We start from the raw sequence: 14,398 nt of genomic DNA, 5'->3' as shown, positions 1-14,398 counted from the left end.
TACCTATAATTTGACAGGACTCTTTTATTATACCTAACTATTAAACTTCTCATTTTTAATATCATTTAATGGGACGTTATGTATATCATCATCATAATCATTCAAGTTATTCGTTCACTCTTCTCAGTACCTAGTTTATCACTGCCACATACTTCCGTCGAATTTGACTAGTATGTCGATTTATCAGAATTTAGGATGGATACTGTAGTCATTTAGCGCCGATTGGGTTCCAATGTATGAATATTTTTTTTCACGCACTGGGCGACTTATAATTATTTCATTTGCTTCTTATTCGTTATCATATATCTCTTATGATATTTTGGCGTTAACTCCAACATGCACAATATTTGGATTTTTTATGAATTAGGATTCATGTTTTGCCTGCGATTATTTATATCTATAATAATGTATTTAGATAGTGAACTATGTTGTTAACATGAATTTGAAGTAGACATTTTTTTTAATCTGCGTAGGTAAGTATAATATGATATATTTTCTGACTTTTCCATGATATTTGTTGAGGTCAAAATTAATTACTTCTAGCGATCTTATGTTATATTTCATATAAAATACCACTTAGGTATATTGTTCATAAAATGTACTTATCTGAATATATTATATTTATATGATCATTTTTTCATATACATCAAATCTATGTAAACGCAGAGTATAGAATTACTGTGCAGGGATTTTATATCGAGTAGACGATTTTTCCTGCTCCAATTAAAAAAACACGACCTACAAGATGAAGTTAACCATGAAATCCTAAAAGTTGTTCAGGATCTTAATGCAATGAAAAAATCATCTTGTTTTTGTGTAATCCCATTAATGCAAAACCTGCTTTACTTACCAGTGTATAAGTCGTCCAAACTGCATATGTACTTAGAGGTACTTGTCGCAGTACCTAAGGTTGTATAGATATCGACATTATAGAGACAAGTGAAGAGCATCTTGCAGTTAACTGAGTATAAATACTGGAGCATCCTTTTCCAATCATCATTGAGTTCTGGTCGATACAGTTTAAACTGTCCCAAGGAATAATTCGTTCACTAGTTCATCGCTAAAGAGTGATTGTGCAATTTTCTTTTCAAGATTCTTCTGAAAATAATCCAATTAAAAATGAAACTGGTAAGCTATTTTTTTTTACAATTACACATTATAAATTCATAAACATAACAAACTTTACCCAAACTAAATATTTACTAAACAGAATACATGTAAGTTCCTTTACTATATTTAAAAATCCAGATGAATTCTTTATTACTATTTTTAAAAATTTTTAACTTATTTAATTTATAAAAAAATACATCTTTAATAGTTTATAAAAATTGCCCCAGTTCTTAATACTAACATTTCTTCAGACTAGCATCTAGATCCAGTATTAGATATCAAAGCGTTTGTTACTTTATTATATATATATTTTATTTATATATATATATTATTTTTTGTTATTATATTTATTTATAAATTAATTTGAAAATGCTTAATTGAAACTAATGTTAGAGTTTAAAAAATAATTAGTAGTGATATTTTTATACACGATAAAATTATTATTAAATATTTGAATTAACTACAAAGATTTTATAATATAAATTATGACTGCTATAAATGTTTAGCTATACACAATTAAATTGATTAACTCATTAGACAAAATTTACGGTTTTTTTAATTAATTATAGAAATTTTATTCTCTACTTCAGTCAATTTAAATATTCACTTAGCAAAAATATCGTTCAATTAAATTAAAACTGAGTATTTTTTTTATTTTTAAAAGCAATTCTTTTCATTCGAACAACATTACACGATATCCAAAAGTACCTGTCTATATATTTTCTGACTTTTTTTTTATATATTAAGTATATCAGACAGTATATTATATTATGTATATATTTGAATGGAACTCTTTGGAACTGGAATCTTCTATGATAAAAATAAACAAATGAAATTCATTCATCTTTATTATATTATCACTTCATTATTATTTACAAATCAATACCGTTTGATAAATAAATATAAAATGCATTTACAAGCATACAAATATAATTCAAATGTAATATTCTTATAATATAGTATCCGAATTTGAATAATCGCTGCTATGCTCAGACCGACTGCGATACACCATGTGGTTTTTGATTTACCCGTGCGTTGAACTTACAAATCCAAATAATAATTTAATTTAGAATTCAAATTAATGCCAACTACTGATTAGGTGCTAATATTAATGTTCTCGGCGGAAGCACAGTTTATCGCGCCCGTTGCGAATCGATTGTTTGACTAAACTTTTACGCCAAGCTGCATAATCAAAGACTAATATTGTAAACTATATTTTAGTAGTTTACTGCATTTTTATATAATTACCTGAAAGATATTTATTTTAATGCGTAGAAATATGTCATATAATATATTAGTAAATGAAATCAAATCTTACTTTGTTACTTATCTAAAAACTGTTGTACAGTAAGTGATAAATAAATAAATTAAGTTATGCCATTTTTGTAAATTGTTCTGAAATAAATAGAGATTAAGGATGCAACAAATAGTAAATAAAGTATTCTCTTATCTTGCATAAATTTTATGATATCAAAGACTCATGTTTTATATTGAATTATATATCTATTTATAAATCTCTACAGTTTAATAAAAACGTTCACTAATATTACTAATTTGAAATAACACCTCAAATGCATAAGTATTCTAATAAGTCATTTGCTCAAATTCAATGCCAAGATTGCAATGAATGTGAGTTCACGTCTCATTATTTTTTTCATAATTCTAGAATTTTTTCTAATATGTGTTTTTGAGAATGTTCCAAATTATCTACCTATCCACATATTATAGCATTTACGTCATATTAATACCAGTAATGATGAAAATAAAAATAGTTGCATATAATCGAAAATATTTTTTAATGTATTGTACAAATAATATGCAAAATATGTATGTAACTTTATTAGAGTAGGTACCTACTTAAAATCAATATTCAGGTGACCATTTAAATATAAATATAAGTAGGTACGTATACAAACATAGGTGGGTACTGCAAAATTGCTTCAGAAACTGTATCATTTTACTAAAATAGTTTTGAATAGTATAGTAATTTGATTGTACCATTTATTCTTCCCTATAGTTTGTGTTCGCCTGTTTGATCGCGTCGAGCTTGAGCGCTCGTTTGGAGAATACATACCTTCCTCCCACGGGAGCATCGCAGTCTGGTGGTGGACCTGGACTTGTTGCACCAGGCGGTGGCGCACCTGCCCAGCCCCCGATAGAAATCATCTCACAGACAAACGAAAGCGACGGTGAGGGAGGCTACAAATACAGGTAAACGATTCTCAATATGGGTCTATAGCCCAAATCATCCTTTAAAATAAATAACTCAAATATTATAAAATTCAGAGAAAAGGTTTGTTTTTAAAACCAATAAATTAAAATTATTGAATATACTATAAATACAGAGAGAGCTTTTATCTATAACATTGAAACATGTAAAGATTAACAAGAGTAATGATGCAATTAGCTGCAAATTGTTATCCAAAAATAAAAATCGATAGTAAGTAAATAGATTTACACTTGAATTTTCAGATTCATTTTTCATGTACCGATAAAAACGTTTCAAATAAGTGTTAATGACGTAAAAAAAGCTTTATGTGTTATAATGCACAATATTTCACGTAAACTTTAAAATTGCAGTTCGTAAGTAATCAAAATGTCAACAACGGGTCACTGGCTGATATCATGAAGGATGAAGCAACGCATTCAATGCAGTCAATGTGTTATACAGTTGCCAATTTAACCGTACTGGAAAACGTTATGATATTGTTACCAATTGTTGTAATACATACTTCCCTTTTTTTTAAAGAAGGTAACTCAATCTTTTGGTTAAAATATACATCATTAATCCATAAATGTTGAATAATCCCTTGATGTGGAGAAGGTAGGTACCTTCTTATAATACCATGTCGTATTAACTCTAAACGGGTATTGTAAAAAACATGAAATATATTTTCTGTTATAGTAAACTTCTCTCATCAAAAATCAAAATAAATAGAAATAACTCCAATTTTATTATTAATGATCTCAAACTTTTTTATTCACCTGTAAGTAAATAAACTGACGGAAGATCGTTTTAATTTCACGACTACAGCGCTATTTTGCGCACGATTTGAGAAATATTATTCATTTGGTAATTTAATATCACGCTTTATTACTTACTTAAACAAATCGAACAACTAAACACTGTACTTTAAAAATAGTTTATAGGTATTTTCCTAAAATATAATCTTTCATTAAAATACTGATCTCATCGGTCATTATTGTTAAATAAGAAGAGACTTATTGAAAAATGATTTTATACATAGATTATGACACAAATGCATATTATTATATAAATAAGTTTTTTTTGTAAGTATTTTCTTCAATTTTAATTGATAATATATTATGCACACATGGAATGATAATGAAAAATAGGTAGATACACGCTTTGGATACAACAGTTTTTCATAATCTCAAGATTATGTTAACATAAATAAATAGTTACACATTAAAATTTACAATTACATTTAGAATAATATTATTAAACTATAACGCCTCACAATTCATATTATGACACTCTCTATATTAATTGAAAAAAATGGCTTAAAATTTAATATGATTTCATGGATCCTTAGCTGTGTTGGGCTAGGTAATAAATTTTCTTTGACCACCTTTTTCATCGGTCCTTATGAAAGGTTCGTGCAGCAGCCGCTAGGTTGCAAAATGTCTAGATGTCATTTGTTGTAATAGCAGTAGATGCCGGTAGTAGATTCTCTTCGGTAATTATATACATTCCTTTTTTATAATAGGTTAATCACTTACGCAATGACAGTATTTATTTACTATAATAAATATGTAATCAAAAACTGTGAACTTTTGTAAAGCCAAATTAAAATATACATGCTTGACTATAGATATTTTGGAGCCGCATTATATGCCGAGTAAATAATAAATATATATTTTTTCAACCGATTTTGATAGATAGACATTTAAACGAAACTATTTCAGATATTTTTGCATCATCATTAAAAACAGGATATTACCATCAAATGTAGGTTATCAAACATCTTATATAGCAATAATACATTTTAAGAATATATTATTTCGTAATGTATAGATAAAACCGTAGGTATATTTTTCGTAATAATTTTGTTGTAGAGAGGTGCGTTGGTAGGTAAAGAATTAAAAAAATTGTATCATGAATTTGAAAATGTCAAACTTATATATTGCAATCGTATAATAAATATGGTAATTGTTATAGATTATAATATCTCGTTTAAGTAATATAAATGCAAACTATAAATATGATTTACCAGCGATAGTATAATCAATAATAAAATGATATTGTTACAGTTATGAATCAGCCAATGGAATCAAAGTAGAAGAACAGGGAGAACTGAAAAATAAAGGAAACCCAGAAACAGAAGCGCAATCAGTCAGTGGTAAGTTTCAATCGTATTTAAATATTACTTACAGAATACATTTCAAAGTTATTTTAACAAAAAGGACGTACTAATGTATTATTATTAGTTAATTGCTAAATGTTTTTAATAAGTCATAAATTTCTTTGAAATTTCTTATTTATTTTGTTAAACAAACGATAGACATAATATATTATTTTCATTATGATGGCAATAAAAGAATCTGTTAAAATTAAAAATCGTTTTGATGAATGATGAAACTTGCTTCCGATGAGTGGGTATATGAATTAATGTGTGGGATTCCATGTGCATTTACTAAAAAAGCCTTCTAATTAAAATGATGGTAAATGTTATGAAATATAAAAAAAAATACGATTTGATTTTATTGAAGAAAAAATAATTTATTGACCGAATCATCCATCAAACTCAACACTGATGGCCAAATATGGAAAAATCTGCGTTCGATAATAATATATTGTAGATTAATATCTAAAATAAAACACGAATAAAGAAAATCCATTCAATAAACGAAGTAAAAATAGTGTTGTCCCAAATGCGTTACTGTATTATTTATATTCTTCAAATTACGTGTGGGTTTATCTTGATAGATTCTTGAAAGTGAAAGTATTGTTAGAAGTCGACATAATATAGATAATCTTCAAAAAGACAAAAGTAAATGACGATTTGATTCATCTGACATCAGATGGGGTCATGTTAGCATATTATTTATCATTAACAAATATGCAACAAAAAATTTAGTAAATTTTCGGTTTTTATTTTATAACAATAAAATATGACCACATAAAGTAATTTAGCAGGATGAGCTTTTATACTTAAGATTAATCTACACGAAAAATCTAACAAAGTTTGATCACGACATTCGGCGAATGTCCATAATAAAACAAGTTAAGTAAACTTTCAAATATCAATCTTCGCAATTACGTATTTTCGTGATTATTATTATTTTTTAAATAAACCAACATAAAATACAGTCAAAATAAATAATAGTAATTTGAAATAATGAAGTGTTAAAATCAACAAGGTATGAATTGTTATTATAATTATTGTTATAACAAAATATAAAACGAAGTTCGGCGTAAATATAATAATATGCAATTATTAGCTCAAATATTTCTCTTCAACAAATTCAATTGAATTTATTTTTATGATTCATAACAATTGCTGCATGAATTTATCATTGGCATTCAATATATTAATTAAGAGTGAAATATTCCATATCCACTATTTTTACACAGTCAATATTACTTATATTTATATTTTCTTTAAAAGTGGGACATTTAAAGTGTAATATAGGTATATTACTATTGTAACGAGTGAAAGTATTACATATTTCTTGACTAGCCATCATAATATCTATAGTCATAACCATGTTTTTGATATGTAAATATAAGAATGAGCATCGTTCATGCTATACTAAATTCAACACATATTTCCCAAGATACATTTGAATAAGAAACATACATGGGTGACTGGCCAATTTGTTACGGATCGCCATATTGTCATACAGCATAGAGTTAATATTAACACCAATATAATGTATTCAAAGTAATTGGTTATTAATTCTAAACCGCAAACACTTTGTAATTTTGCAATAGTTATAATTTACAAATATTTTTACAAGAACGTGACAATTAAATACATCCACAATTTAATCTTCATTGTGATACGTCACAAAATAATCTCGCGAAGTTCTGCTTAAAAAAAATTGTCGTTAACAAGTAAGTGATCATTAATATTATTAGGTTTTGGATATTCTCTCAAAGCTCTCAATATAATAATATTTGTTACGTGTTGCACTCAATTATCATTTGTAAAAAAACACTTTACTAATAAGCAAGTTGCGCAAGGTCACAGTACATCAATACATCTATTTTTAAAATTAATATATTATTTAAATTAATTTCGTGACGACGATGGGATTTAAATTATAAAATCTTGGCCAGTCCGAGTCGAAATAAATTGACATCAAACATATTGTGTACACGTTCTTTACAACTGTTTACGAGCTTACAAAATAAAATAGGTTTACAAAGATGCAAAAGTCCCTTTTACTTTGCATTTTTAAAGTATTGAGGACAAGGGTTAGCACGGTTTGACCTTTTTCTTCGCTACCGAAATTTATTCGCAAACAAACCTGTTTGAAGGAAATTTTACAAACGCGAATAACTTTTTCATTGTAAAATTTAATAATTTCGATAACTTAATGATTTCTTAAATATGTTGTTTATTTTATCTTACACAACTAATTGAAGAGTACCCTTCTATTATCCTATAAAATATAAAAAAATATATAAAATTTGAAATTCTTTGTGAAAGCGAATAGATAATCAAAGAATGTTTTTTATAATGGATTTTTGTGATACTATTTTAGGTTCATACTCATACACTGGCCCAGATGGTCAGTTGATCACCGTTACATACACCGCTGATGAGAACGGATTTGTCGCCAAGGGAGACCATTTGCCAACTCCTCCACCAATCCCAGAAGAAATTCTCCAGTCGCTCCAACAGAACGCCGCCGAAGAAGCCGCTGCCGCTGGTAAATATTTGTTTGGGATTAATTTTAAACATAAATTTAACCGTTTCATTATTCGATTGAGAGTTTATTTGTATTCAAATTTTATTCGAATGAGTAGTGTCTATTTTCTGCGAGCTGAGAGAGTTTGAGAAGTTAACTTAAAACAACACTAGTTCAATATATCGTGGTTAACGATAACGGTTGATAAAAGAATATTCTAAGAATTAACATTTTTAGTTTACTTGCTATACAAATAAACAAGTAATTATGCATTTGTCAAATTAAACACCATAAGTTAATAATTTTCCGAATACATTGCGCACTGATAAATTGAAGAAAAAAAATGCTATTTTTATCAAATAAAAAATTCAAATTAGCATCCTTGACTCCACCGTGGGGAAGAATATTTATACTAATACTTTAATTATTAATGGTGCCGCTAGATATCATACACATACTTCTAGACAATCTATCAATACGAGTTTAAATAAAAATGTCTTTTTAATTTTCAGCTGCTGGTGGAAGCAATGGTTATCCTTCTGGTCCTGCTTCAGGAAACGGTAATGGAAATGGTAATGGATATCCATCCAACAAACCAAACAACCAATACGTTCCTCCAGCGCAAAATGGCAATGGCGGATATCGGTATTAAGCGATTCCTATAACCTTCTGATATTGACCCAAAGATAAAGTGCACTGCCTGACATGTCAATGATTTTAAATACTATTTATAATATACCCCTTCAACGTACACCTACACAATGTATGGTTATACTAAAGCAATAATTCTATTCACTATCATATAGTATCATAATATTTAATTTTATAACTCAAATCATTCTTCATACTTCCTTTTGATCTCTTCGTAGTATGTACTTAAATTATATTTGAGTAAAAATTACGGTTGTAAAAAAATCTAAGTCACAATGATTTAGTTGTATATTTTGATAAAAAAATGGATTGTAATTATTTTGAAATGACACGGCTCGTCCAATGGCTAACGAATATTTATCTTGACTTTTCAAGTCTTTACTTTACTTTTGTTGCCTTAATTGGATTCAATGTTTATATGGCCAGTTTTCTCTATTAGAGTATGTATAAAATATGCCACCATAATGTTTTATCATAGTATATAATCATCTCTCATCTTTGCATTATATAATTTTACTTATGGTAACATTGTCAATATTCCGACCATCGCTCTTCTTCATTGTATCATCAAACTTCATGTACATTACCCATTTTAATGGACTCTTGTAAAAATATTTTTGTATAGAACATACCAGAATTAAGGCAATAATTACGATTATGAACCAGTAATCGAAAAGTGTGAATGAAAATTGTGCATAAAGCTGAAAAGCTTGAACATGTAAAGTGTATTTATAATATAAATAAAAAACAATTAAAAAAAATATATTTTTAATACAAAATAATTTGTTTTTAGAAAAGTACCAGGTTTACAATCATGCAATATAGCAAATTGAGTACAACAAAGAGTTTGATATTTTTCTAACATTATATTTATCAAACAGCGTGAATTTTATATTAAAAATTCCTACCAGTATACCTCTAGCATTTGAACTTACCATACATATTGGCAAAGATCTTGGTTTACATTGTTGAATTTATAAATAATTCAATTGGGATCAATCGGAAGAAAAAAAACACATATCATTCAAGATATTATGTACATAATGTATGTATATATAAAAAGTTGATTCTAGTTTATAAATGTAGGTGAACATAATTCATCAATAATAGATACACATAATTCGTCAACATTTGTAGTATGGGATTTTTTCGTTTTATTAATTTCATTTGGTAGTGATCTAAAAAAATCCAAAAATGTAGTAACATTGGAAATTAATCGACACTTTGTTTAGTTTGTAGAATCATATTTTATTATGATTTATTTATTACACTAAATTAAGTTTAGATTTTAGTTAATAGTTATTTGGACATCATAATGACGTGAAATCCGAAATAGCAATTTACTCCAATTGGTAAAATATAAGATATTATTGAAGTTATTTTTTTTTAATTATAAAAAATATAAATATATATAATATAATAATATATAAAAAGTATATATTTTTTAACACTACAACAGGTCTAGAGGCCCAGTCACAGTAGTGGAGTGTTAACACTTAGTGTATTTAGTAATATGAGTGAAATAATCACAAACACCGAGAGTTTGAGAAAATCACATAAATATATTGTGTCCTCGTCGGAAATTAAACCTGGAGCTCCCTGATGAAAGCCAGCGCCTTACGCAGAGCACAACGAGAGCCGCGATATCATACATTATGATATACCACATTTTATATTTAAATATTTAAAAAAATACAATAAATAAATAAAATTCGACACCCCGTTACTAACTTGTAAGGGACTAAAGACTTTTTTGAATTGCCGTCAGCTATCTCAATTTTTTGTAGTTTTTGCCCATCTTTAGTAAACATTGTGATATTTCGGACTACGTCTTTGCTCCTTCGTATAGGTACAACACGCATAATATTTGAATTCAATCGCATTTACAACAAGTTAGAACTGAGTGATGAATTTTTGTCATTTTTTTTTTAAATCATCGTTACGATGGTATAGCCTTCAAAGTGAAAATTTTGTGAAAATATTTTCTTTTCATTTATATTAGATTGCATAGTTTAGTCGATATTCTTTACACCACCAAAATTAAAATATAATGAGGTTACCTCTTCTGTAATATGAACTTATATTAATAAGACTGTAATACCTTCAATGTACGAAGTCATCACATTTGAATTATTATAAACACTCGATGATTACGAGCCTTCGTATTAACTGTTATTTAGATGCTTAAATCAAGTTATTTTGATACAAAACATTAAAGTCCACCTTAGTGTGTATGCTGTTAATGTAGTTTTTTATCCCTCCAGTAAAATTTTAATTTTGTGAGATCTGTGGTAAATAAATTTTAATTAAAAAAATAATCATCCTATTTTCTCAATAATCGCATCATAAAAATATGAGAATTTATTAAAATCATAAAAATCCTCAGTTTGAAAATACAATAAATTGGTAATAACAGTTTCGTATGCTGCCCAATAAATTGTTTTATTAATAAAGTATTTTAATATGGTTATTGACATAAAAAAACCTTAAATTGTACATTTTTGAATAAAAATTATGCAACATGTAAAATATGGCTCTATATAATTAAATGGCTATTACAACGGTTCCGTATAACTGGCTTAGGTTATTGGCTAACCAAATAAACGAACGAGTTGTGCAAGCAATCATGACCTAGCCTGCTGACCTCAGGCGAGACCCAGCATCACTCTGTCCGAAGAATCGAATTTCAATAAACTGATGCGTGCAGTTGGAAATCATTAAGATCTGATGAACTTTAGATTATTCACGTCACTCAAATCCACTTTGTAATTAACGCTAAATATTTCATCGCCTTCTGAATATTGCGCTAGTATGTACTCTTATTAATATGTTGTTAATTTTTATTAGACACGATATATCAAAATAACATTTCAGAAAAAAAATGATTCACACCTTATCAAGTTGTAAGTGTCTAGTTTAAAAAACGAGTTATGACTTGTATATTTTAGTTTAAATATTAAAATAAGGCTATGTACGTTTCATACTATAGATCAATTAAAAATTAATTTAATCAAAGTATCTACTGTTGGTATTGCATTGATTGCAACCATTTAAACCGGTAGCCAATATTAACAAAATGTAATAAGCGCTTTAGTTGCATGACTATTAGTTATTTTTATTGTAATTAGGTAGGGTTTATATGGCTAAATTGATAGGCCACATTGGCTGGAATTCTATGGTTAAATTAAATTTGGATTGAAGATTTTTATAAAAGATATGTTTTCTAAAGTGTTTTCAATTTATGTATATTATTTGAATGTTGATAATCATTTTCCACATAGGTACATAAAGTAAAAAAAAACATTAGTATAAAATTATTTTGCAAGGATTTTATATCAAGTATTTTTCCTGTCCCAATTAATACTGAGGTGTTTCTAAATTATGTTTAAAATTAATTCTTCCACTTGTAAATTAAGTGTTTTATAAAACTAGTTTTATTGAAACTTGTGATACTTTCTTTATACGACATATAATAATATGTAATATTTAACTTAATTTCACCATCAAAATCAATTATTATAGACTTAACCTTGTATCATAGTTGCGAATGTTTTAATGGTGAACTACTAATCGCACAACTCTATCACTTTCATATAAATACCGATCCCTACTTCCGTCTTGTACCATGCATATAGCACTATCAAATTGTACCTATGACATGTTGGTCGTAAAAAGGCGAATGTAATTTTTTTTATCGTAATATATATAATAAAATATATAGTAGTAACCTATTTTACTAATGCTTTTAAAAACAATGTTTATGTTAAAAATGTATTGAAAACAACAAATGTAATAAAATGTCAAATTATTTATCGCGTCGTCTTATGACTCTGGGTTTAATTCCCGATGAGCTCATATCATATTAGTGTGATTTTTTGAAAGTCTGTGTGTTCTTAATTGTTTCACTTATATTACTAACTATAATATAACTGTTTTACTACACTACTGACACTGTGCCTCATGGCCATTTATAGTGTTAAAAACAAGTGGCTAATATCCATTTCTCGGTAAAACAAAAATACAACCTCCACTTCGTGAACTATGGGATATATAAATCTATACGTATATGACATACAGAAGTTTATCAAATTCAGCATCATATTATTCAAGGAAAGAGTTCCGCTGAGCGAGGCCCTACTATAAGAACAATGAGTTGGTTCAGAAATCTGAAACTGAGTTGATCTCAGTACTACATCGCTATTCAGAATAGTGGAAGACAGAGAAAAGATTTCCAAAATCATCGTTCATGTTTGATAACGAATATGCCTTATAAATGGAGTGAAACCATCAAAAAAGCAACAAAATTAACGATGCCTGAACCAACAAGATCAGCACAGGATACAAAGACATCTAAAAAGGATAACAAATTATTTTTCATTATAATCACTCCGTAAGTAAAGATTATGGATTCCAAAGTGAGTGGAATCTCAAAGAATCCATTTCGCTAGGTTGTCATTTTTCTTTACTTTTCCATACTCATAATTTAACAGCAGAGCTGTATGTTACGTACATAGTCTCTGAGGGATCAATTAGTTAATAATAGTATTTTGAATTGTTTTTAATCTAATATTTTAAACTAGATTTTATTTAAAATCATACCTATGGGTTATTATAATAAAAATAAAAACCTTCCAATGCCATAATATTTCTCAATACTATTATACCGATAGAGTTTTAGTCACAAATAATTTATTGCTAGTTTAAATTTATATTGAATAAAAACATGTCATTAAAATGTTTATATTGATCAATGGTGTATCTTGGACTTTTATAAGGAATGTAACATTTTTTATTGATCTTAACATTTACATCGCTTCTTGAAATCATCTCACGAAATCAATCATTTTCAAGGCGTATTAAACATTAATGTCTTCTGATTCACGAAACAATATTCTTATTGAATGCAACTAAAAAGAAAAATTTCAAGTATCACTATTTTCCAATAAAACTGTAAAAAAACCGTGTCCGTTTAAGATTTGAACATAGTAAAATTAATGAAATCAAAAAATATTTAATATCTACGAATATAATATGTAGTTAATTGAATTGTGAATTGCTTATTTATTCATAATATGTATCGTGCGTATTATTCTAGTTAATTAAATTTAAAAAATAAGTACCTATACATTTGTATTTATAATAAATTGGAAACATATTGATGAATATATTACGATAAAATTAATAACGTTAGTTAAATCATCAAGTTTTTTCATGTTGGTACATAATTTTGACATTTTTAAAATATACAATGACCTACCTACTATAATGATGAAAAAATAATTGATTTTTTTTTGCCTCGACTAGTTTATCAATGAAAAATATGAATAAGTTCAATATAATAGTGTATTTTAATATGAAGGTATATTCTATAAGTATGGACTGTCAATCAAAAATAATATAATGAAAGTATATTTTTTATTATAAAGGTCAATAAAACATTTTTAAGACATTTTTTTCTTCCAAATGTGAAAAATGAACTTGTTATAAGCATAATACAATCAGTTAGGTACATATACGATATGTTTTTCTTATACGTAGGTTATGACGTATGCCATTGAAATTCATAAAAACTCTATTACGTGTAATTGTGCCAAATTTTTTGATACAGATGGAATATTTATGTATCTAATTTTTTTTCATGTATATAAACCATGATGAGATTAAACCAGTGTGTGTGACTAGTTATAATGTATGCTTCTCAAAGATGTACTCTTATTGTAAGAGAAATCCATATTAAATGTACATTAAGGGTGCG

At 27.3% G+C, this 14,398-nt stretch overlaps 1 protein-coding gene across 1 annotated transcript; it reads left to right on the top strand.

The window, feature by feature from the left end:
* Positions 1 to 1,008: 1,008 nt before the first annotated feature.
* LOC147068154 (endocuticle structural glycoprotein SgAbd-2-like) lies at positions 1,009 to 8,644 on the top strand. The gene is made up of 5 exons (XM_085952105.1): positions 1,009 to 1,128; positions 3,128 to 3,321; positions 5,386 to 5,474; positions 7,846 to 8,013; positions 8,547 to 8,644. Exons 1-5 carry the CDS (start codon positions 1,120 to 1,122, stop codon positions 8,642 to 8,644), a joined length of 558 nt encoding a protein of 185 aa, XP_085808231.1. The 5' UTR covers positions 1,009 to 1,119.
* The last annotated feature ends 5,754 nt before the right edge of the window (positions 8,645 to 14,398 follow it).

The sequence above is a fragment of the Rhyacophila brunnea genome, unplaced genomic scaffold, assembly GCF_057557595.1.
Source record: "Rhyacophila brunnea isolate RB1 unplaced genomic scaffold, BYU_Rbru_1.0 scaffold_3, whole genome shotgun sequence".
Lineage (NCBI taxonomy): Eukaryota > Metazoa > Arthropoda > Insecta > Trichoptera > Rhyacophilidae > Rhyacophila > Rhyacophila brunnea.
Note: the sequence above shows the minus strand (reverse complement) of the source record. Positions and strands in the feature narration are given on the sequence as shown.